The following is a 24,971-nucleotide window of genomic DNA, read 5'->3' on the forward strand; positions in this document are numbered from 1 at the left end:
CTGGGGACCGAGACACAACCAGTCAACATCCCACAATGCCTTTCTCTATGCAGCACCCATGCGGCATGTCACTCAAACAACACCGAAAATGTCACATGGACTCAAACACACCCACTGGTGCACACACACACACACACACACACATACATGTGCACACACACGTGGCCCCTCCCCTTCCCTCCCCGTTACCGTGGTGCCCATGCGGTCCAGCGTGTCCTCGTTGATGGGGTAGCGCAGCCTCATTTTGCGGTAGAGAGGGTGCTTCTCATAGTAGCTGACCAAGTCCACCAGGCTCTCAAACTCGGCCGAGCTGCCCAGCATGAAGAGCCGGCCCTCCTGCTGGATGCGGCAATGCTTGATCTTCCCCTCCGCCCTGGAGCAGCGCGAGCACACGGCGGGAGAGAGCGGTGACCAAGAGGCAGCGTGGAGTATACTGTATGTTACAGTACAGTGGCATACAGCAAAGCAGTGCAGAGGGTACTGTATGTTACTATACAGTGGAGTATAGGGCAACAGTGTGGAGTTTACTGCAGGGCAACAGTGTGGAGTTTACTGTAGGGCAGCAGTGTGGAGTTTACTGTAGGGCAGCAGGGTGGAGTATACTGTAGGGCAGCTGTGTGTATACTGTCAGGCAGCAGTGTGGCAGGGAGATGTTAGTTTGATTGTGTGTCCAGCAGCCTGTACAGAGACAAAGACAGCACGGTACCTGAAGGAGATGGCATAGGAGTTGAGCTCGCTGCGTTTGCGCACCAGGAAGGCCCCGTCGCGGGGCACCCTCATCAGCATGTGCTCCGCCTGCACGCGGGACAGACTGGAGTGGAACCACCTGCCAGATGGAAGAGGATGATCTTACATTACATTACATTGCACCATATTACACTGCATTTACACATTACACTGCATTACACACATTACATCACAGCCCCAGTTCAGCTGCGCTGTTCCCTTTCAGTGCTTTTCTATCCTGTGTCTCTTTTTTCCCTCAACTCTCTCTCTCTGTTTCTGTGTCTCTGTCCTCTGCTCTCTCTCTTTAGGCTATTATAGGACTTGGTTTACCCAAGTACATCCTTGCCCAACAATTCTCGCAATTCTCTTTCCTCTCTAACTCGCTCATCCACCCCTCTCCCTCCTTCCCTCTCTCTCCCTCCCCCTCTCCCTTCCCTCCCTCCTCCTCTCCCCCCTCTCCCCTCCCTCATTCTCAGCTCTCACGCCCTCTCTCCCTCTCTCTCCCTCCACCCCCCCTTCCTCTCTGCCCTGCTCACTCTCGGCTCTCGTGGGCATTGGGCTGTGGGACGGGGTTTCCCAGCCTCATCTCAAACTCATTGCAGCGCAGGGGCGTGTCTCGGTAGTGGCAGATGAGGCGGTACAAGCTGTCGAACACCAGGTTGTCCGTAAGGTAGAAGCGAGTGGAGCCCGACTCCTGCCGGGAGTGGATTCTGCAGTGCTGGACCCGCCCTGAGCGCCTGTTGGGGGTCGGGGGTCGGAAGAGAGGTCAGTTTCACACATGCTTGCTGCAACACAGAGACACACTTATTTTGGAGGTAGTATACCAGCTTAGGGTCTGTGTTGATCAGTTTTTATTTTTGCATCATGCTTTTTCAGAACTGTGTATCTACATTCTCATTTGAAATCAAGAAATAATTGAGCAGTTCAACCTTCCTGCATGCTGGTTAGTTAGCAGACGTTAGTGGTCAGCTGTGTCTGACAGAGCCAGGAGAGGGACAGAGGCGGCACTCACCAGAAGGACAAGGTGTAGTCCCCCACGAAGGTCTCGCTCTCGCGCACCAGGAAGGTGCCGTCCTTGCCCCCTCCCTCGCAGTACTCCTGCAGCAGCTTCTCCGCCACCTGTCGGCCGTCGCGGCCCCCACCCAGCTTACCGTGGAACCAGCGCTCCGCACAGTGCTGCTCGTTATTATTACACTCCTGAAGGGGGGAGTAAAGAGAGATGGAGAGAGAGAGGGAGGGCGTGAGAAAAAAGGCAGGAGAGAGAGGGAGGGAGAGGGAGAGGGAGAGAGAGAGAGAGAGGGAGGGAGAGGGAGAGGGAGAGAGAGAGAGGGAGGGAGAAAAGAAGAGGAAGAGAAGGAAGGAGAGAGAGGGAGGGAGAAAAAGAGAGGGAAGGATGAGGGGGAAGAGGAGAAAGACAGTTGAAGGCCGTGAGAGATAGTTGAAGATGGTGAGGAGTGAAAGAAAGAGACAGCAGTAAGACAGAGGGATGAAAGTAAGAGGATGGGTGGGTGAGAAAGAGGTGAAAGAGAGAGAGAAAAGAGTGAGAGGGTGAGGAGTGAAGGATGGAAGACGCTGAACGCTGCCAGTAACATATGCAAATACAGGTACTGTGCACTGTGCAGACGCGGGGTCGTCTGTCAGGCGTGATGTGATGGTGGGCCTCTCTGTGGACGCGTCCCGCTATGGGTCCCTCTCTCACCTCCTTGCTCTCCTCCTCCTCTTCTTCGTCAGTGCTCTGGTAGCGAGACGTCTCCTCAGAGTAGTAGATCTTATTGCTGGTCAGAACAAAGTAGTGTGGAGTCCATGTCTGAAACACACACCAAGGCGATAACATTAAACCAGCTAATCCTCCCAACCAGTCTGTGTGTACTGGCACCCCCAGTGGCGGAATGAGCTTCCCACGGTGGTCAGGACTGAAGAATCACTGGCCATCTTCTGATGCAGACTGATGACCCACCTCTTCAGACAGCATCTCGGTTCCACCTCAATCTCTACCCCCTAACACCTGCTTCTTGTACTACTATCACTTTCTGCTTATTTACTTGTAACATTGCCATGTGTTATGGATATTGTGAGAAGATCAAATCATTTTAGGAGTACTGAGTTGCATTTAGGCGCATTGTCTAGTTTAAGATTAAGTTAACTTGTGGTACTCCTTGAAGGGTGTTGTCCCTGCACTCACTGGTCTGGGTGTTTGGGCTGGTCTGACACACTTCATAATACAGATTCACACCCAGCAACAGTGAGGCACCTTCATAAAGATCAAGACAAACTGAACACAACATTGACACCTACTGGGGAAAACACACAGGATGGTTTCAATGCCCCCCCTACCCCACACCTAGCCCTTCCAGTTGTCCCAAAGCTCACATGTTTGATACCCCACACCCCACCCTGGGTCACCCCAAATCTCACATGGTCAATACCTCACACCCCACCCTGAGTCACCCCAAAGCTCACATGTTTGATAACCCGTGCTCAGTCCCCGGGTCACCCCAAAGCTCACATGATTGATACCCCCACTTTTCCCAAATCTCATGTTGTCAATATCCCATCCTCTGCCCCCCCAAAGCTCACATGGTCGATGGGGTCCTCCAGGTATAGGATGCCATTTCTCAGGGAGTTGCTGATGTCACTCTCCGAGTAGCTGGCAGACGTCACCTCCTCGTACAGCGTCCCCTCCGCCAGCTTCTTGTGCTGAAAACACACACGGTTACAGTTACAAACACACGCTGTTTCTTTGCGAAACACGCTTACCAACATACTTAACACATGCTTGGAAGCATACTTAACACATTCCTACAGGCATGCTTATCTAACACCTGCAACAGCTATTTTCAGGCCTCAGATAGGATGTGATGTATGTGTATGTGTATGTTTGTAAGAGTGTCTTGTAGGCATGAGATAAGCCTTAAGTATGTTTGCAGGTGTGTTACTGTAAGCAAGTGTATCAGAATGAGTTAATATGTTTGCACATGTATGTTACTGCCAGCATGTGTGTAAGCGTGTTAATTATGTTTGAAAGCATACATTACAGTAAGCATGTGTGTAAGCATGTGTTATTAAGTTTTAAGCTGTCAGGGATGTCAGTGTTTTTGCACTTGGTTTTAGTGCTATGTCTTCCGGTGTTGGGTTCGAGCTGTGCGGTTCGGTGGTCAGCTCAGGGTCACCTTGATGAGGATCTTCCTCCTCAGCTGGTAGGGGGAGGGCAACTCGTCGGCGTTGACGTCCACAGGTTTGGTCAGCAGCAGGTCCCCGAACACCTTCCTGAAGTGCGTGGCCATGTTCCTCTGCTGGACCACGCTGCAGTGGTCCTCAATGGACAGGATGACCGGGTACCTGCAGGAGGGTGGCGAGGGTCAGAGACTGGAATTCCAGGGTGTCTGACGGTAGAGGTGGGGTTAGGGGGGCCTGGGGGAATGTGGGGGGTTTAGGGGGTATCTGGATGGTAGAGTGGGGAGATTAGGGGTACCCAAGGGGAGGAGTGTGAAGAGATGAGGGGTACCCTTGGGCAAGGTACTTAACCTACAATTGCCTCAGTAAATACCCAGGTGTATAAATGGATAACGTTGCAAAAACCTGGAACTGATGTAAATTGTCTGCTAAATGCCAATAATGTAATGTAATGTGTATGCGTGTGTGGTGTATGTGTACTATGTGTAAAGTTTTAGGGTGTGACGGTGTGTTTGTGCTTAGGGTATCTGTTATGGGCAGAGTGACCTGTGTGTGTGTAGTGTGAGAAGGAGAAAGTGTCTAACGTGTACGCACTCTGACGTGACGAAGGCGTGTTCTTTGATGGTGTGCAGCACATCCAGAAACTTGATCTTGGAGGTGAGGGTGTGGCCGTGGTAGATGATTGGCAGGTCGTCTGGTCCGTCCCAACAATCCACTGTAACAAAGACAGAGTGGGTCACTCAGTGAGTCAGTCAGTCAGAGGGACAGACAGAAACAGGGACACAGTGCACAGCGGGGAGACTGATTGGCTACGGCAACAAGGATGACAAAAATAACTTAATATTTTTTATAATAGTGCCATTTTTGCTGTCACTGTATTTCATAATTTTTATTACATAATTTCCCCTCGCTACCGATTATGCTATCTCTATGATTTACATGCACTGGCAATACAAGATACCATGTTTGTCATGAAATTCAAATTTGAATTTGAATTTGAATTTGAATTTGAATTTGAATTTGAATTTGAATCTGAGTTTGAATCTGAGTTTGAATTTGAATTTGAGGCAGAGTCCTCACGTTCAATGCAGCGGCAGCCCATTCGGAGACAGCGAGCATAGGCCTCCAGAGACGACTCGCTGGAGAACTGGTCACCTGTCAGATACCTGAGAGAGGGAGCGGGAGAAAGACATGGAAAGAGAGACAGAAAGAGAGAGAGATATTGATTTCATTAGCTTTTACTTCATTACCTGTATTATTATTAACAGTAGTAGCAGAAGCATTACTAATCCTGGTTAATTTATTAGTCATAGCTTTAAGATAAATATTGTAACTGTGTTCGATATTAAACGCTTTGGCAATATTGTGGTCTGAGCAGTTGTGCCAATAAAGCAGATTTGAATGAAACTGCAATGGGGGGAGGCAGAGAGAGAAAGAGAGAGGGGAGGGGGGAGGGATGATAGTCAGAGGGAGAGAGAGAGGGGGAGAAAGGTGAAGTCAGGAAGAAGTGCATTCTTTTAAGCAGAAGTCCAGAGCTTGTTTATACAAACTCCACAACCCCAGACCTGGACTTCACTTCCCAGCAGCCCTACTGTGAAATGTTTTTCACTCTCCGCTGGGGTCTGAGAGCCAGGCAGTCTTGAAAACCCCCAACTCACCCCTTCCCTGGCCTTACGTGTTATGAGAGGAGGAGATCCAGTACTGGGACAGGGGTCTTTTCATGTCCTCAGGGCTCACGGGGGGAGGGCGGGGATCATAGATTGAATTTTCCTTGGAGAACAGGAATGTGAGGAACTGGAGAGAAAGAGAGAGAGAGAGGGAGAGAGAGACAGACTCAGTCAGACTTGGTTATGTGTTTGCACTTGTGTACATACATGAGCATGAGCCTGTTCATGAGTGTGCATATGTGCCTGTGCCTATGCGTGCATCCCTGTGTGTGTGTGCATATGTGTATCTGCATACATGTAGCTGCACATGTGTGCTGGTACGTGGATCTATATGCATACTTGAGTGTGCATGCGTGTATGTGTGTGCTTATGTGTGTGTTTATTTGTGTACATGTGTGTGTGTATCCATGTGTGTTTGTACATATGTGCATGTCTGTGTGTAAATGTGTGCATAAGTGTATGTGCATGTGCATGCATGTGTGTGTCTGTGTCTGCATACATGTGTGTGCGTGTCTCTCTGACCTCGTCCAGTTGCAGGGAGGGGTCTGACTGTGCCCCCTCCTTCAGGTATCCCAGCAGGAACTCCCTGACCCGATTCAGGTCCGCCGCCCATGGCTCCTGGAACGGCAGAGGGGGATTCAGGAACTCCACAAACTCCACATTTTCTACCAATACACCATGAATCTGGGAGGGGCTGCAACGCACTGCACCCATAGCGTGTGGGGGGGAAGTGAGACTGGAAAGGTCAGCCTAAACCAATGAACTCTGCTGATGAATTTTCAGGTTACATTTAAGTGTGGAACTTTCACTGGTCCATACCTTCTGGTCCAGCTGCAGGAACTTCTGGAAGTCATACAAGGAGATCTGACATAGCTCTGGCCGATCTACATTCCTGTTGATAAAGAAAGAACACACACATACACACATGCGCATGCATATATGCACATACATTCACACACATACGCATACCCATGCACACACACACACACACACACAACAGTGAGAAAGTCATCATTAAACTATCACATACAATTTGTATTAGTGAATGACTATTAGTGAACTTTCAAACAGAACAGTTTGAACACACAGAAATCTCAACTGCTATACCTATCTCAGTGCTGTAGGGGGCAGAAAAATGCACCGGAGGAGAAATTCAGCAGAGGCAGACCAAGGAACAGCAGAAGGAAGGAAAGAGAGGAATACAGAAAAGAGGGAGAGACCGATGAAGGAAGAGAGAGGGGGCGGGAAAGGACGACAGGGGACAGAAAAGATGGAGGAGTGAGGGAGGAGATAGAGATGGATAAAGGGAGGAGGAACTCACCGCAGGGGGAAGGACAGCTCCAGCTGCTCTATAATCTGAGGGAGACAGAGGGGAGGAGCATGGTGAGGGGCAAAGGGGTGGGGCTTTGGGCCGTGTGCGTGTGTGCGCGTGTTTGTGTATATGCAAGTATATGTATATGTACATCTACGTGTATGTGCCTGTGTGTATGCATGCGTGTGTGTGTATGTGTGTGTGTACATGTACATATGTCAGTGTGCGTGTGTGTGTGTGTTTCTGTGTACGTGTGTGCGTCTGCGTGTGCGTGTGAGTGTGAGTCTGTGTGTGCAGGTGTGTGAGAGAGGTATCAGACGTCAGTACTCACACTCCGCTGGGTGTCGAACATCAGGGTTCTGTAGAGCTGGGCGAAGTGAGGGAAGGTCAGCTCACAGCGAGCCTCCACTTCCTGAGGAAGAGGAGCAGAATGCAGCCGTGGAATCAGTCAGTACCACACCGCTAATCTCCAACCAGGCAACACCCAGCCTGCTACAGCAGCCACCTGTCTCACTGCTCCATAACCAGCAATCCCAAAAAGCCAACACCCAGCCTGCTACAGCAGCCACCTGTCTCACTGCTCCATAACCAGCAATCCCAAAAAGCCAACACCCAGCCTGCTACAGCAGCCACCTGTCTCACTGCTCCATAACCAGCAATCCCAAAAAGCCAACACCCAGCCTGCTACAGCAACCACCTGTCTCACTGCTCCATAACCAGCAGTGAGGAGCCCTGGAGCTCAGGGTGGCTAATGGGGTCGGGACTTATCCCAATATTTTTGCAGTAAAATAGCCAAATGTACGCGTACACCTCTTGGGCCAGTCTATTGCCCAGTCATTGCCCACAATCCACCTCTGCTGGGCAGAGAGGAAGTGGGCCCCCTTCTCAGAGGCGCTGGTATGAGCTGAGACCCAAAATTTCAGGGATCAGGGTAGACACTCTGACCGCAAGGCCACTGAAATGGCGTAGCTGAGCAACAGACAGAGGCACACAATGTGACCGCGTGGAGTAAACACAATCAAGATTACAGAGGCTGAGTGCGGAAAACCAGTCAAACAGCACAGAAGCACAGCTGACGACAACTGCCTTGTTTGATTACTCATGCTCAGTGCCATCAGCTGCTTTCCAGTTGGGTCCAGAGAACCGCGGTCAGGCTGTGGGTGGGTGGTGGTTGGGTTGCAGTCAGGGCAGCGGTCAGGTTGCGGTTGGGGTGGCAAACCGTGCACACAGAGTGTACCTGCAGTTTATCCTTGAGGAAGCGCATGTTGGGAATGCGGTAGTTTATCTGGGGAAGCAGAGCCTTCACATCCTTGGCTGTGATGCTGGAAGAGGAACAGACCAACACACACACATGTTACAGAGACAGGGAGATGCAAAATGTCAGTACCATGCTGTGGATAAACTAGCACTGAGGCTTCATGAGTGAGCCTGCAGTCAATCACTGGCTGTTCTAAGCCAATCAAAAGGTTTTGTTCTTCCTGGGTAAGCACTCTGATTGGTTCAGATTGATGAGTTACTGAAAACTGCATGTGCTGTCCAATGCTCTAATTGGTTCAGGACAGTGAGACTTTATCAAAAACTTTATCAATTCATAAATGCCTTCATATATAAAACCTCACTACGCCACCATTAGAGGAAACTCTGGGTGATTTTGCACAGTTTGCACAGCAACCTCCATGTTTCTATTCATATCCTGGTGTGAGATGCATTTGGCACCCTGGGCCCTATATGCTAAGCTAAGAAGCCTTCAGAGGCACACTGCACTCCTACCCTGACCCTACAGGGGGCAGCACATGCCTGTGAGCCCATTTTGAGGGGTAAATATAGACAGAATGTTCAGCCAAAAACAGTGGGCAAATATCGTTTCATTTGGCAAAAGAGGCAGACGAATGAAAAATAGGGGATGGGTCACTTCAAGTTGTACAACTAGCGTCACGTTGAGACATGTTAATATTGCCAGTGTTGGTCCAACATCATTTCCAGGTATTTCTAAATAGGAGACAGTTTGGGTTTGAGGGCTTTACTAATTTACATATGGGACATTACCTCTCCTACCACACACCCAGGGACTGGTGGAAGAGAGCTCAGTGTGGGACACACAACACATGACTTCAAAGTATCGTCCTCTGTGCAGGATCCTTACACCTGGTTACGCAACCCCAATCCTCCCTGCCTAGCCTCTCTCTCCTTTCGGCTCCTTTATCTTCCTCCTCCGCTCTGATTTGAGCTTCTATTTCCATCCACAGAGACAGGAAGTGGCCCTCTCCCACCCCTCCGCATCACTTCCTGCTCCAGTGGACGGCCACCCTTATCAGGTCCGAGCAGACTTGTTGTTTGTGCTGGGCCAGGCTTCCTGTCTGGGCGGAGCCGGGCGCTGGCTCGCTCGCAGCACCAGGGACGCTTGGAAAGTTCTGCAGGTTCTCCGAAGGGCAGAACCGCCCCCCCCGGTCAAAGATAACCACCACCCCGGCCCCCTTTCCCACCACTGCGGCCCTGGGTTCCTCCCAGTCGCCGCAGCCAGCCACGCCCCGTTCCTGGACCGCACACAGACCCCCCGGCCCGCTGCAGGAAGTCTGGAATAAAAGGTGTCTGTCTGGGGGTTTCGTTTTTCCAGCAGACCTCCCCGCGACCCCGCGGAACGAAAGCACCTCTCTGGGCGTGCTCTGGCTCTTTGGCCGGCAGAGATGAGAGAGGCCTGTGCTGTAAACGTCTCCTCCAGCCAGATAGTTAGGACCCTTCAGTCCTCGTTTAATAACAAGTAACTCTGTTGGGCACACAGCGCGTCAAACGCGTTCTCCCAGAACCAGCAGGCCAGGTCATCGGGCACGCAAACAGCTCGAACTGCGGGACCGTGTTCCCCCAAAAGCTCTCTGTTCCTGCAGCAGCTCTGTTATAGAACCTGAGGCGTACCACTCTTGCACTGAGGGCCGATCCAAACCCCTTCTTTGTTCCTCTTTTCCGACAGCGTCCTTCTAGTTACACACACACGCACCAACAGAGGCGAACACTTCGAAACAGAGGCAAACATGGGAAAACTTCACATGCTCGTTCTCACTGCTGCTTCCACAGAAGTGCAGTCTGCTTTTGCAGTTCATGTCGTGGTAAACAGATATTCTGATCATGGGTCAGGGGGGAGGGGTAAAGGGTTACCCTCTGCAATGTCCCAATACACTTGTTTGGACTTGCGTATCACTTTCCATGGGTTTAACTTTCAAGCACCTGTTCTTTTTCTTAAAAGAACTTGTGGTAATGTTAAATGTAAATCATACACAAGCATGTTCAGCTATAGTGGTGTGGTAAAGTGTGCATATTTCTTCAGAGAACAAACCTTCAGACTGTGGAATTTGAGAACTAGTAATTTAGTTAACCCTCATTTAAGCAGGGATTTTGACTGAGAATTCAAAATGAGTAAACTTTCAGTTGTTTCAGTGTAGTGTTTATCTGGATTGTATGGAGCAGTAGAAGAGTATAATCACAGCAGTTTGCAGACATGGAGGCCTTGGACAAAGAGATGTAACTGCCTTGGCAAGGGAATAAACCTCAAATACAGACTAGACCACAGACCGCTGTTACAATTAGATTAGGAGCAGGTGCTCCAGCTCAGACAGAGGCCAGAGGTCAGAGGTCGGAGGTCTAGTGGTCTGAATTTGAGATTCAATCCCCTGCTAAGCTCCCGCCTCCAAATGTTTGGGAAACTCAACATTCCCCACCCCCCTCCCATCAGCCCGAGACCGGCTCTGCCTGAGCCCCCTCTGGTTCTGTCCCATGCTGAGTCCTGGTTCTGATTCTGACCCACCTGCCCTCTCGGTTGCGGTCCATGGCTTCAAACTGTTTCCTCAGCCACCTGGAACACATGAGAGGGGCTCTGCGTGAGACAGCGAAGGGGTACACACACACACACGCACGCACGCACACACACACACAGACACACACACACACACACGCACACACACACACACACAGACACACACACACACACACACACATACACACACACACAGACACAGACACAAACACATATGCACCCACTGAGTGCATAGCTCACGCCATACCTTCTGCATTTGTGGAGAAACACTTGATTATTTTAACACCTTGAAAAGATACCAACTCCACCCCCCTGTCCCTCCCACCAGAAAAGTAAATTTGACCAAGGCAGACACACCATCCAGTCATACCGGACAGAAAATAGCACTATCAACAGCAGAGATGTTTCCACACATTCGCCCATGTCTGCGTTGTTTTGGACGCAGGTTTTCCCTTTATGGAACATGAGAGGGAATTCTGGGCTTATGGATAAACAAAGGTTTGCTGAAATAAACCTGAGGATTATTTTCCGGTCCATCACTTCCCCTTCCTGTCTGAGTGAAAACACTGCTTAAAAAGTACATTCATTATTCATGGAGAACAGCGCTAAAACGTTCCACTGCGCACAGCGGTCCAGCGGCCCGCAGGTAAAGCGCATTTACCTGCTGCGGCTTTCATTTTATTTACAGGGCGAGGGCAGGCCGGCGACAGACCCGAACCAAAACATGCACGCCGAGGCGCTTTTCATATCCCAGGGTGGGGGGGTGGGGGAGGCAGGGGTGGGCTCTGACCGTACTAAGCGTCTGAGCATCTGGGAGGGAACAAAGCGGCTCGTTCGCCGAAGCGCACCTTCAGCGGTGACCTGCCACAGCTTCCCATGAACCGAAACTGGAAAGCACCCGGAAGGGGAACCACCGATGACTCGTCCTTACACCGTTACCATGGAAACAGCACCGCGGGACAATGTGACTGTAAGCTGGGCTGTGCCGCTTCCTGAAGAGGGGGGAGCTTTTGCGGACATCGGGCGCCTCATCTGTCACCTTCACCTTATTCCAGGATATTAAACACTAATAAATATGTACGACTAAACAGTTTAGAAAGAGCCATAAACATCCTGAATTCAGTTTTCCCTGCATCAGATGAAGGTACAATTCAATTCGCAAACGCAAATTAAATTTAATGGAAAATGCATATGTTTGCACACAAGTTAATGCTGCCTAAGTTAATTACAACAAATGCTTAAGAATGCAAGAATGGATTTTCCTTAGTATTGCATTCAGTACTTGCTGGAAATCCATCTGAAATCTGAGGATTCCGAGTACTCCTTGTTCCAAGGACTACTTGTTTTGAGAGGTGGGGGTGGTGTGTGTGTGTGTGTGTGTGTGTGTGTGTGTGTGTCGGGGGGGTCGGATAAAGTGAAACGGAAGCTCCAGAGTTCTCTGCAGGAGAGCAGCTTTATCCAGGAGAGCAGGAGACAGACACACAGAGACTGGGGGGTAGAGAGGAAAGGGGGAGATGGACAAAGAGCGGGAGTGGGGAGAAAAGACTGAGAGAGAGAAAGAGAACGGTGAGACAGAGGAATATACAGAGGAAGGAAGAGGGAGAGGGGTGGAGAAGAGAGAAAAGAAGAAAGCAAGGGGGTAAAGAGAGAGAGAGGTGGAGGGAGGGAGACAGAGAGAGAGAGAGAGAGAGAGAGAGAGGGAGAAAGAGAAAGAAAGCATGCTCTGTGAGTGGTCCTAGATTTTCACAGTGTGTTTGTTGTTTTAAAATGAAAGAAATGTTTACGAGATCAAAGATCAGACACCATTCTGAGGAAGAACCTGACCGTACAAAGGAATAAACAGGGACAGATCAGGCCAACAGAGGGAGGGAGAGCAGGACACAGAGGAGACTGACTTCCCTACAGACTGCCCTACAGGGCAGACCCAGCCCCCCAGCCTACCCCACTCCAGAGCTCCCTGACAGAAATGAAGGAACACCTCTCCCAGCCAGAGACAGATCCACTACAGCTCAGGGAAATGATCCTCAAACAGCAGACAGAGACTCAACCCAGCTCTCACAAAACCAAATAACCAAAGCCAAGAAGTGAGCACACGAGCAGCTCACCAAAAAGAGCTTCACCACGACAAAGAAAGTCACAAAAGAGTGCTAGCTGTGCTGACAGAGCAGGCGAGAGAGCGGCGGCAGGGCGGAGAGAGTCCTGGGTAAGAGAGAGACATTAAAGGGGAGAGACACAGCCCTGGAGAGCGTCGCAGAGCAGATGCACTCACTCACTGGCCAAAGCTCCCACAGCTCAGTGGGCTGCATCCAGACCGCGGATATTCACCCAGACACAAAGCACAAGATGAATCCCTGCATCTCCAGAGACCGTGCCCTACGGCCAACTGTCCCCACTGTGCCCACTGTCCCTCCGTAAGTGTGCGTGACCTCTGTGACCACCTGTATCTTTGCAAAGACGCAGGTCCACTGTCTGCCAAGACACTAAAAGGTGTTGCACTGAACCGAAGCACCATAGACCACAGGAGCAAATGACGGACCTCCAGTACATGCAGATTCCACCACTAACCAAGGGGGCTGCTACATTACTGGAAATAACCTTCACTTTCCTATTTATACCCCCAAAATAACTACGACAGAGCCGCAAACACAACCGGTAAGCACCCTCTGCAGCTTCTTCTGGCCTGGGTCTGTACAGTGAGGGGTGGGGTGCAGTAACACAAAATGCCTCTGAAAAATGGGGCAAACATCCAGCTGAAACCCTTAGGCCAGAGGTCTGCAAAAGTATCCAGAGGATACAAAGGAAAAACTCCAAACAATGCACGCAGGGCAAAATCAGGCCAATATCATTTACTTTTACATACCTAAAAAGAGCCATCATATTCGGGAAACACATAAAAGGAGCAACCACCCCTCATACCATTATAAAGCCCTGCGCTGCCAAGTAACGAACACAGAAATCAGTCCCGTCAGCCAACTTGTCCTGAGACTCAGTGAACTAACAGATACTAACACTACTAACCTCAAACAACCTCAAACAACCCCACACCATTACCTTCTGACTCTTAGACCCAACTAAATCAAAGCTAAAAATGATATGCAAAGCAATGATATGCAAAGACATAGGGGACACAGGGGAGGAACTGTTCCACAGTTTCACAATTTCCTGTCTAGTAAAGCTGTGAGGCCCAAAACCTTAGAAGACAGGAAAGACTCTCCTATATTGTGGGAAAAAAGGCTGGATTATATACAGTTTATGTTTACAGTCACATGCACAAATACACACATACAGTATACACACACAAGTATGGATATATGCAAAGGTATGCATATTGTGTTATATATTACTATTATTATTATTATTACTATTATTATTATTATGACAACAATAATCATAATATCATTATTAGTATTGTTGTTGTTGTTGCTGTTCTTGGTGGTGGTGGTGGTGGAGGTGGTGGTGGTTATGGCTGTTAGTATTATCATTCTTGTTGTATAATTATACTATTATGACAAAACTACTTTGGAAACACATGCAACTGTCATGCCAGTAAATCTTTTTTGGATTGCACTGAACTGCAAGAGAAAGAGAGAGAGGAGCTGTCATCTCTCCAAACTCTGCTCAAGCGAGGCAGTTGGCACTGGGGTAAGTTTCTCTCTGCAGCAAAGGGAGACATTTGCTGAATCAGTGTACTAGTGCATTTGGAGCATATAAGACGTCAGGCTTCATTTCAGCTCTCTTTTTATGGGTTAGAAACCCCCCTCACCGCTACAAACTCGCCAGGCCACAGAAATCCCTCCATCCCCTGCCGCTACCAGCTGTTCACTTCCTAACAGACACCTTCGTGGCCGTCATCCATGGGAACCACCTTTCATTTTTCACTATCAGAACCAGAACCAAGTTGAACTGGACCCAGGATCCAGATGCCAAAAAGCTGGGAGGGATCTGGTTTGTGTTTCCAGTGCACACTTCCTGTCAGGGTGCGAAAGGCCCAGCCAATCAGGAGAGACAGGAGATATTGAATTTCAGTGCGAGAGAAATGCTTTAGTCACACTGGCTAAGCCGAACTCCAGCAAATCGGCTGCATTTTTTGCTACACAGTGTGGTGACATGGTCAGCTCCGGCCACAGGCCTGCAGGTGAGCCAACTGGCCAGCCCTAGCCTGGTAACAGCACTATAGTAAGCATGGTTCCACAGTCACCTTGGACGTGTCACTGAGCCCAAAAAAAAAAAAAATCAAAAGTGGAAAACGTGGAAGCAGAATTCCACATCTGTGGGACAGAGTTTTTCATCTGAATTATCTAAGCAGGCTCTGATGCTGAAAGGATCTGAACCCAAAACCTTCTGGTGTCTGCTAAAGGAAACACTAATGGCTGGTTCTCAACCCCCCTCCCTTGCTCCCACTCGTTAGAACTGGATTAGGTGTTACCTGAGGGGACCTCAGTTTCAATCCCCAGCAAGACAGCATACCCTCAGGCAAAGCTCTACTAACTGGAGTCCGGGGAAACCAAGCCACACAGTATGACTGTCCAGTGCAAGCGTTCGGAATCGGACCCAGGTGGACCCATCGATGCCTCTGGCCCTATTTCCGTGGAAGCAGGTCCCGAGCTCACCTGTCGATGTGCTGGGGGGCGGAGGATCTCTGTGTGTCCAGCATCAGCCAGTTCAGCCCGGTGATCCACATGTTCACCTCCTCCTCACTGAACGCTGCAGGAGAGAAAGGGATGAGAGTGAGCTTTCAAAGCTCAGAGAGAGAGAAAGAGAGAAGGAAGGGAGGGGAGATGGGCTAGACAGTCTATCAGAGAGACCATCACACACAGAAACAGAGAGATTACATAGTCTGTCTTGCTGGCATACTATAGAGGCAGATGCACGAACATGCAAGCAGACAGACAGTGAGACAAGAAGGACAGATATGCAAATGCACAGAAGGACAGGCAGACAGACAAAAGGGCAAAGACAAACGGACAGTCAGGAAGGACAGACACACAAATGCACTTGAGAACAAAAAGATCAACAGACAGACAGACAAACAGACAGACTGACTGACCAGCCACGCTCAGAGTCTTCAGGCGGAACTCCAGTCCATAGAGGATGATGAAGCAGAGGGAGGAGTCCAGCTTGCGTGCCTCCTCTGGGTAACGCTCAAAATCACGGGACCCCTTCCCAAGACGGAGCTCCTTTATCTCCGCAATGTCAACTGTGGGGTGGGGGTGGAGGGGGTGAAAGAAAGGGTCATTATAATGAATTAATAATTTAATTATGCACAATATCCTCCCACCTCACCCCAGAAGGAGGTGAGAATCACCTATAAAAACAATCAGTCACATTGGATGAGGGATGGTGAATATAATAACAATGTGTCATTCATTTACAACACCCCACCCCCACAGACACACACATACACACACACACACAGACACACACATACACACACACACACACACTCTTTCTCTCTCTCTGCAGGCACAAAGAGCAGAACAGTCTCCTCCCAGTGATGTCACACACACCAGCTGCAGAGAGAGAGAATCGGCAAACACTACACCAGAGCAAAGGTCGCTCACACAAACAGTTTACGAGCTACACCAGCAGAGGCAAACTGCAGTGTACCTTCATACACACACACACACCCTTTGTGTCCTAACAGAGAATGCTCCCTATCTATAATGGTGGTGATTGTTTCTCTTTCATTGCTAAACTAGATGCCCTCTCCCCATTCAAAATGCAAACTCCAGGAACCAGAAGATCACATTTCATCACTCATGCAGTAGGTGTACTTATTCAGGCCACAGACAGTGAGCGTACAGTCTCCATTCTCCTACACAGAGTCGTACCTCACTCAGCCCCACCCATACACTGTTCTCACAGCTCAAACCACACACGGCCTTAGTGACCACTGACCGTTGCTCAAACTGCCACACAATGGAGCACTTTTCTATCTTTGAACGTGACCCAGAAAACAGTGTGTGTGTGTGTGTGTGTCATTGTGCGAGAAAGAGACAGAGAAAGAGAAAGAGAGACAGAGAGAGAAGTCAGGGAGTGAGAGGCTGAGGGAACGCAGTAAAGCTAAAACCCATCTCAGGCAGTGCTGTCCCCCCCGTGCACGCACACACCCACACACCCTGGCGCTCGGCTCTCCCTACTTCTGCAGAAAAGCCATAAACCAGACGAGAGGCCGACCTGCCCCCTGAGCTCTATGTGAGAGTAAACACACCACACCCTGCTGCAGTCCTGCCCAGAGAGACCTGCCCGAGTTTCCATACTCTCCAGAACAGTGCGGAGCAGTGATCAGAGCAGCAGTGTGGAGCAGTGGTCAGAGCAGCAGTGTGGAGCACTGATCAGAGCAGCAGTGTGGGGCAGTGATCAGAGCAGCAGTGTGGAGCAGTGGTCAGAGCAGCAGTGTGGGGCAGTGATCAGAGCAGCAGTGTGGGGCAGTGATCAGAGCAGCAGCGTGGGGCAGTGATCAGAGCAACATTGCGGAGCACTGATCAGAGCAGCAGTGTGGGGCAGTGATCAGAGCAGCAGCGTGGGGCAGTGATCAGAGCAGCAGCGTGGGGCAGTGATCAGAGCAACATTGCGGAGCACTGATCAGAGCTGCAGTGTGGAGCAGTGGTCAGAGCAACATTGTGGGGCAGTGATGAGAGCAACATTGCGGAGCACTGATCAGAGCAGCAGTGTGGGGCAGTGGTCAGAGCAGCAGTGTGGAGCAGTGATCAGAGCAGCAGTGTGGAGCAGTGATCAGAGCATCAGTGTGGAGCAGTGGTCAGAGCAGCAGTGTGGAGCAGTGATCAGAGCAGCAGTGTGGAGCAGTGATCAGAGAATCAGTGTGGAGCAGTGGTCAGAGCAGCAGTGGGGAGCAGTGGTAAATCCAGGAAAATCCAGCAACGTATGAATGATCGAGCAGCTAGGTACTGCAGTGTTTTAAATTTGGCTTTCATACCTGGTTTGTTGTTTTAGATAAAATATTGCATTTCTTGTGCAGAATTAAACCTTGCCTCAATAGCATTGCGAAGAATAAAGGACCAAGCATGAATACACTGGCAAGAACATGCAAAGAAAAAGCCAAGGAAAAAAACTCTTCAAACTCTTTGAAGATGTTAAAAATATGTTAAACAAAACCATCACCTATGGACCAGAAATCTGTTTCACATCGAAGGCAGTCAGGAGAAGACGACGGCATTCACTTTGAGATGAGAACAAAAAGTGTCTGGCGTGGAGCTGAGAGGGAGGAGGATGTGTTCTCTCTGTTCCTGTTTGCTGCTCCCTGCCAGAAGGTCAGAAGAAGATGGGGCCAACAGCCGGGCCTTCTCCCGCTAAAGATACAGCCCCAATCACGTAAATTATCCCTTACTTCTAACCGCTGCTCCCCGGGGCTGCGAACACATGTATGAATGTATGCAGGCTTGTCATGTCCAACCAAACTCCGTTCCCTGGGTTTTAATTCCATAGCGCCACCCTGGAGGAACACCTCGGCTCGGCTAGGTTTCCTGTAGACGCGCTGCGTGTTTTTGTTTTTGTTGGTAGCACAGTGAAGGAAATGCAGGCCGCAAGCTGTTTTGAATAAGCCTTCCGACAAGTGCATTGTATCCCGGTGACATCACTTCCATGGGATTAACCCCGCGGAGCCACCAGGCCGGCTTGGGTTTCGTCAGGGCTCGCTGCTTCCTGGTGTTCTTCAGGAGCGAGACAACGCCGCTCGAACGCGCTCAGCGGGGTCGGCCTCCTTCAGAGGAAACTGCCTGCCTCAGTCCTGCTTTTGTAGAACTTGATATTGCTGCGTTCACCGGACTCAGCTCTTACCCGGGGAAAGCTTCACTGCTGGCACTGTGCAGATTCACTGAGCACCGTGCTGCTCCCCCCTCCACCACCGCTAGCCCTCAGACCGACCATTGTTCTGCAGTAGGAATCTCGACAAGCTTCCTGCTCAGCAGCAAAGCAACTGGGTGGGATTTGAACCCATTGCCCTTTGGTACTATGCCTAGGAATCATTATTACCACTAGTCGGCAGGATATATGTACAGGCTCATATCGCAGGTGGAAGGAGGCATTTGACCTGAAGATAAATCTGAATGCTGATACCTCTGGTGCCTACTAGCAGGTGCATGATGGGGCAGCTATGGCAGGATTTGATCCTGGCTAACCTCGCTGTGTTTGCTCATCTCCAGTAGAGCGGGGCCACAGTCCAGCAGGAAAAGCAGCCCTGCGTAGCCCTGGAGACACTGCAGCCTTCCTGGACCAGGGTTGATTGGCTAAAGTGTAAACATGAAAGTGCAAAAAGCAACTGGAGCAGGACACGTGAGAGTGTGATTCCGCTGCTCTAATCGGATATCCACGTCCACCGCACTGCTGGGAAGGAACTCACCCCCTACTCAAGAATGCAACAGTGATGCAATCAGGAGAGCCACAGGAATGAGCACCAGGACACACACACACACACTCAAATACCCCCTCAACACACACATACGAATGCACACACAAGCACACACACACACACACACACATACACCCAAATACCCCCTCAACACACATACGAATGCACACACAAGGACACATATACACACACACACACACACACACACACACTCAAATACCCCCTCAACACACACATACGAATGCACACACAAGGACACATATACACACACACACACACACACACTCAAATACCCCCTCAACACACACATACGAATGCACAGACAAGCACACATACACACACACACACACACACTCAAATACAAATAGAGAGAACGCACACAGGCCTCGTGCCTGGGGTAAAACAGTCAAATTCCCACGGGGTAAAGGGTTAGAAAAGGTCCCCAGCAGAGACACTTAAAAAGAGAATGCACTGCTGCTGTCCAGCCTGGAGGCCATGTCAGGAACCTTCGGGAAACACAAGCCCAAATGAGGAGCGCTCTGGCTGTACAGCAAGCACTCTAATCTCAACTGACTCACCAGTCTTTATAAAAAAATAGATCTTATAACTCACACACGTGCGTGTGAGACTGTCTGAGAGTGTGTCACTATGTCACTGAGTGTATGTGTGTGTGTATGACTGTGTGATAAAATACGACTATGTGCGTGTGTGTATGAGACTGTCTGAGGGTGTGTCACTGTGTCACTGGGTGTGTGTGTCTGTGTGTGACTGAGAGCATGAGAGTGTGTCACTGTGAGTGTGTGTGTCAGTATGTGAGACTGTGTGAGAGAGTGTGACTGTGTGCACGTGTGTGTGAGTGTATAAAAGGTAGTCAGAGGCATTTGCTGAGATATAAATTGATAAAACTGCATATCAGTGCCAAATTCCTGCTTTCTGAGTGTGGGGTCCAACATGGCTCTGAGCTGGTGGGTCTTCTTTCAAAAAAACAGAGCATTTTTATGTGATGATACTGTGATCTTTCCTCTGTTTTATCAGACGAGAACAGCTCTCTAATGTTGCTTTAGAGTGGAGGCCTGCCCAGCATCGGAGAGTTCAAATACAAGCCGCCATGTGAAGAGATGGAGGGACAAAATGAAAAAAAAAATAAGGGAAAAGAAAAGAAAGTGAGCCAGAGGAGGAAGGAGGAGAGAGAGAAAATAAAGTAAAACAGAGGAAGAGAGAAAAGACAGAGGGAGAGGAAGGTTAAACAGAGGAAGAATAGATCAAAGCCGAATGACAGAGGGAGAGAAGGGGGGGGGGGGGGGCAGAGAAAGAAAGACGAACACAGAGTTCCAGGAATGTGCTCCGTGGGGGGTGGGGGATGGGGGGTGTGACCCTGTGTTATTATTGATGGGGACAGAGGCAGGGATAGTGATGAGTGATTTACTGTCTAGTGTTGCTGTTAAACACAGCCAATGTGCGGAACTACTGTAGTCTCACACACACACACACACACACACACACACACACACACACGCACACGCACACGCACACACACGCACAGACACACACACACACTCTCACTCACACACACACGCACACAGGCAGAAGCTTTTCCCAGTAGAGGGAGAGGAAAGCAGGACAGAGAGCTGACAGACGCGTACGTTCTCCTGCACTGTGAACATTACGCTAGCCAAAGGGGTTGGTATTTCACAGGTATCCTCTCTCCCTGGCTGAAAGAAAGGACCGTGGGAGCGAAAAGATGGGCAGTACTGGGGGAGGGACACTCAGCACCACCAGCTGGCCTCTCTGTGGCAGTGTGCCCCAGCCTCGGGCACAGAGAGTACAGAACTGGGGCATTGCATAACCCCAAAACAAATGACTTATTGCGACTGCCACTATTATTATAATTATTATTACTGATTTTCCTCTTTACTACTATTGATTGTGCTTTCACAATATGTGTATGTGTATACATATGAGAGCTTAAGCAGCTAGAATCTTAGGATCTGTAAATTACAGCTGTAGCTTGCAAATAGTTATGACACGTAACTTCTGCTCACTTCATAACAGGTATAACCCACCAGACAGACAGAGAGACACAAGCACACACACAGTGTTCTCACAATGTTGCCTGAACATCACAGCATTTTAAAAGAGACGTGACCTAAAACAGACAGGGCTCAGACAGGAACTTCCCGCTGTAAGTCCCACTAATGCTCAGCATGTCTTACACAGAGGGTGAGGAATAGTCTGCTGAGTGTGTGTGTGTGAGTATGTGTGTGTGTACGCGTGCACAAGTCCAAATGCAGCCTGGAGAACAGTGTGAACAGCCTGCAGCCTTAGACAAGAGGCTGACCCAGTTTGCACAGTGTAATACAACACAATGACACAGTCTAATACAGAGCAGTCTGAAAGAAACAGCACAATCTCACGCAGTCTAGCACAGCACACTGACACAATCTAATACAGCTGACTTACTCAGCCTAACACAGCTCACTGACAGTCTAATAACAGCACAACGTGAAAGAGACTTCACACACTACACTGACTGCCTGACACAGTCTTGGAGGTAGGACTGGACTGTGGCCCTCTCTCTCTCTCTCTCTCTCGCTGCTGTAAAGCACCGTGCACGGCCAGAGGGCTGGCCTGAGAGAGCGGTAGGGGGAGGGGCAGCTGGGGAGGAACAGATGAAGCAGAGGGAAAATGTTTGCCAAGCAGATTCATTCCAAATGGAACGTTTCGACACAAATCTATTTTTAAGATTCCAGAATGCCACACCATGAAAAAATCAGCCGACGGGATATCCATCCCAGACAAATCGATGCTGGGCATTACATCTGAGAAGCGATTCCGCGGGTCAGGGTGAGCATTGGGCACCAGCCTCTCCTTCCCCGCAGCCTGCTCTCTCTCTCTCCCTCTCTCTCTCTCTCCACAGAGAGCGTTCAGGAAATGCCCCGCACAGCTTGCCTTATCGCAGTTAACCACCCCCCCAACGACCCCCACCCCCCTTTAGGGTAAAACACTTCTGTGTGAGATGCTACAGCTGGAAATAATAACTTGAAAATAATCAATATCTGACTGTGCTCAGGAGAAAGGTCCAAGTGTACAGCATGGAGTCTGACTATGGGAGGCCACTGACCGGCAACCTTCTGAAAACCACACAGCTGCATTTGTTCTAGCAAGGGAGAGGGCAAACTATCCACTTCCCACAATGATGCCCCTTTCCCACTGTAGAGCTAGAACCAGGCTGGCTTATGGTACCCCTTTCCTACTATAGAGCTGGAACCAGGCTGGCTCATTATACCCCCTTCCCGCTGTAGAGCTGGAACCTGGCTGGCTCATTATACCCCTTTCTACTGTAGAGCTGCCACCAGACTGGCTCATTACACCTCATTCTCAGCTGCAGAGCTGAAACCTGGTTCGCTTGATAAGAAACATCTGACATGGACTTTTGGGGTGACAGCACCTCAGTAGTACACCACAGCAGTGTGATGGACAGCCCCGCCCAGGTGTCAGGGCATGTGGAGCGTACAGTCAGAGGTGGAGCCAGCCTTTAGGGCTCAGCACTCCCAACGATCAGGGGAAACATTCTGAATCCCGGCCTGACAGGATTCATGCTGTCCTCTGGAGAAAACAGCTCACAGTATCAACAAGTACATCACTCTGATCGGAAATACCCCCAAAGCTCACCCTTGTGTCACATCACAGTAATCTCTTGCCTCCTTTTTTCATTACACACCAGATATCATCATTATTTATGGGAGGTTTTCTTAATGACCGCGCTCATTTCACGCTTAATTACGCTAATGAGCCTCCCTCGTGCACCTGACCTCCGGCTGACCCTTTGATCTCTGCGCGTGCGACCTTTGAATGATGAGCGCGCCCCGCTCACGCGCAGAGGCTTCCTGGCTCTCCTCAAGAGCGTCTTGACCCCAGGACAAACTCGCTGTTATGGTTACCGATTATTCGTATGACTGACAGAAACTGTGTAAAGTATTACTGTAGAAATACGAGTTCCCTACTGAACGTAGTCGGTTAAAACAAAATGAAAAAATATATAGCAAAAATGTACGAGGGGATTAGGACGCCATGCTTCCTAAATGTCGTCGTCAGAGAGAATATGATACGAAGCTACGAAGAATATAACGCAATTTATATACGACAGCGTATTTAGCAATAAGCCTACTTACTCTCGCCTTCGATTTTGTCGGGATTTCGGCTCCAGACGACCATCCGCGTGTCCTGCCTTATCTGGAAAGTTCTCCTCTCGGGTCGCTGGGACTTCTTCTGATAGAACACCGTCATCACGGTTCCGATCTCCAGGCTGTGCAGGATCCGCGCACCGGCCTCGGCCCAGTCCAGCATCCGGGACGCGGCTGCCGGTCCGGTTCCGTTGGTGGCCTCGTCCGCGTAGCCATTGACGCTCCCTCCGAACCTCGCGGCGCACATCCTCAAAGCATACCAAGCGCCGAATTCGCAGATGTGCTGGGGGTTTAAGATCCTTTGGCTTTTTTAAATTATTTTAATTTTTTTTGGTTATTGTGACAAAGTGCTGTTGTAGTGAGTTACAATGATTGCAATCTTGCTGCTCGAAGAAGTTCAATATTCGAGGCTTGACAGCGTACAATATCGGGGATATTACAGCAAAAGCAGAAATTTGCAGCGTATTTAAATAGCTGGCTCGTTACATATAGCTTTCATTTATAGACTCATATATAGATACGTGTGCTAAAATATTAAAGGAAAAAGAAAATAACCACTGCTTCTTTCATACATGTCTTAAATTCAAACGTAGGCTATATTCCATTTTCCACGCTTTTCTCCTCACCAAAAAACTTGCAGGGTTACTGCCTTAGGTAAAAATAAATTATTAAAATCTACACAAAAATTATCTATAATCCAAAAAATGCCATATGCGATATATCTTATCCAACCCGGGGAAAAAGTTTATCTCTGTGTTATCCTTTCCAGATGCGTCTGGCTGTGCACCAGAAGCTTAAATTCGATAGAAAACCGTCCTCATTCTGGACGCAAGTAGCTGGTATATCCAACCTTCCGCTTATTTTCCTTTGGGATAGCCATTGCATAAGAACGATCTGCACGGTTCGGCTGTTATTCTGCTAATCCAGAAACATACACACAAACACGGTGTGTCCGCGTATAAACATTACAGCCAGCGTGTACACAACGCCACGACCCCGACACACACACACACACGCCTCTGCCACCTTCACGAGAAACAGGCAAAAAAAAAAACCCGGGGGTTTAGAAGTGCTCTACCCGCAGGAAAAAATATTAATTTATATAACAGTCCATGCGAAAATAAAACGTTCGGAACAACAAGGGCGCCTTTCGGCCGGACGGAGAAGGCAGAGGTAGGACAGCGGCGGGATGAAACGGTGAAAAGGGGTGACACCGATTTGGGGGGTGCACGGTGTCGCGATCAGCTGAGTCGCGCATCGCGTGGCAGTGATAGAGGAGCTCCGAGCCCAGCGCGTTCCATCTCGTCCGTCCCTCAGACCCGCTGCGGCGGCGCTCGCAAGGAGAGGCCGCCGACCGCCGCGGCTCCCAACTGCATGCTCTCCCTCCTGTGCACCTCAATTAATACCTAATATTTTCCAAAACGCGTATTTCTCTGGCTACTGCTAACGCATATTTTTCCCCTCGCAAGACCCTCGGATTGCTGGAAGCCCTGTCCACGAGAACGCAAGATGCCTTGAAAGGAAATACAAGCGTAGCAGGCCGGAAAGAGATCAGCTGGATTTTTTTTCCTCCTGAATTCTATATCACAGTAAAGATGCGGGGAAGCAGAGAGAACGAATGAAAAACAGAGAGGAAAAGTGAGAAAATGAAAGCGTGCCAGCAGAGGCGAAATGGCGACATCTTGCGGAATCAAATACAACTGCAGGCGTCTCTGCACCCCAGGTGTGATAAGAC

General features: G+C 49.6%; 1 protein-coding gene across 1 annotated transcript in view; it reads right to left on the bottom strand.

The window, feature by feature from the left end:
- Window positions 1-24,798, bottom strand: part of LOC118768752 (1-phosphatidylinositol 4,5-bisphosphate phosphodiesterase gamma-1-like) — a 36,349-nt gene extending 11,551 nt beyond the window's left edge. Inside the window, exons 1-19 of the mRNA XM_036515651.1 lie at window positions 23,225-24,798; window positions 15,732-15,881; window positions 15,295-15,388; window positions 10,676-10,723; window positions 8,117-8,201; window positions 7,211-7,291; window positions 6,889-6,923; window positions 6,387-6,459; window positions 6,090-6,185; window positions 5,576-5,694; window positions 4,981-5,066; window positions 4,495-4,615; window positions 3,897-4,065; window positions 3,304-3,423; window positions 2,426-2,533; window positions 1,739-1,923; window positions 1,263-1,463; window positions 707-826; window positions 190-373 (exon numbers count right to left, since the gene is read on the bottom strand). Coding sequence (XP_036371544.1) covers window positions 190-373; window positions 707-826; window positions 1,263-1,463; window positions 1,739-1,923; window positions 2,426-2,533; window positions 3,304-3,423; window positions 3,897-4,065; window positions 4,495-4,615; window positions 4,981-5,066; window positions 5,576-5,694; window positions 6,090-6,185; window positions 6,387-6,459; window positions 6,889-6,923; window positions 7,211-7,291; window positions 8,117-8,201; window positions 10,676-10,723; window positions 15,295-15,388; window positions 15,732-15,881; window positions 23,225-23,483 — 2,334 coding nt within the window. The 5' untranslated portion in view covers window positions 23,484-24,798. The remainder of the gene's footprint in view (window positions 1-189; window positions 374-706; window positions 827-1,262; window positions 1,464-1,738; window positions 1,924-2,425; window positions 2,534-3,303; window positions 3,424-3,896; window positions 4,066-4,494; window positions 4,616-4,980; window positions 5,067-5,575; window positions 5,695-6,089; window positions 6,186-6,386; window positions 6,460-6,888; window positions 6,924-7,210; window positions 7,292-8,116; window positions 8,202-10,675; window positions 10,724-15,294; window positions 15,389-15,731; window positions 15,882-23,224) is intronic.
- Window positions 24,799-24,971: the final 173 nt, after the last annotated feature.

Source organism: Megalops cyprinoides, chromosome 2, assembly GCF_013368585.1.
Source record: "Megalops cyprinoides isolate fMegCyp1 chromosome 2, fMegCyp1.pri, whole genome shotgun sequence".
In the NCBI taxonomy this organism is placed as follows: domain Eukaryota; kingdom Metazoa; phylum Chordata; class Actinopteri; order Elopiformes; family Megalopidae; genus Megalops; species Megalops cyprinoides.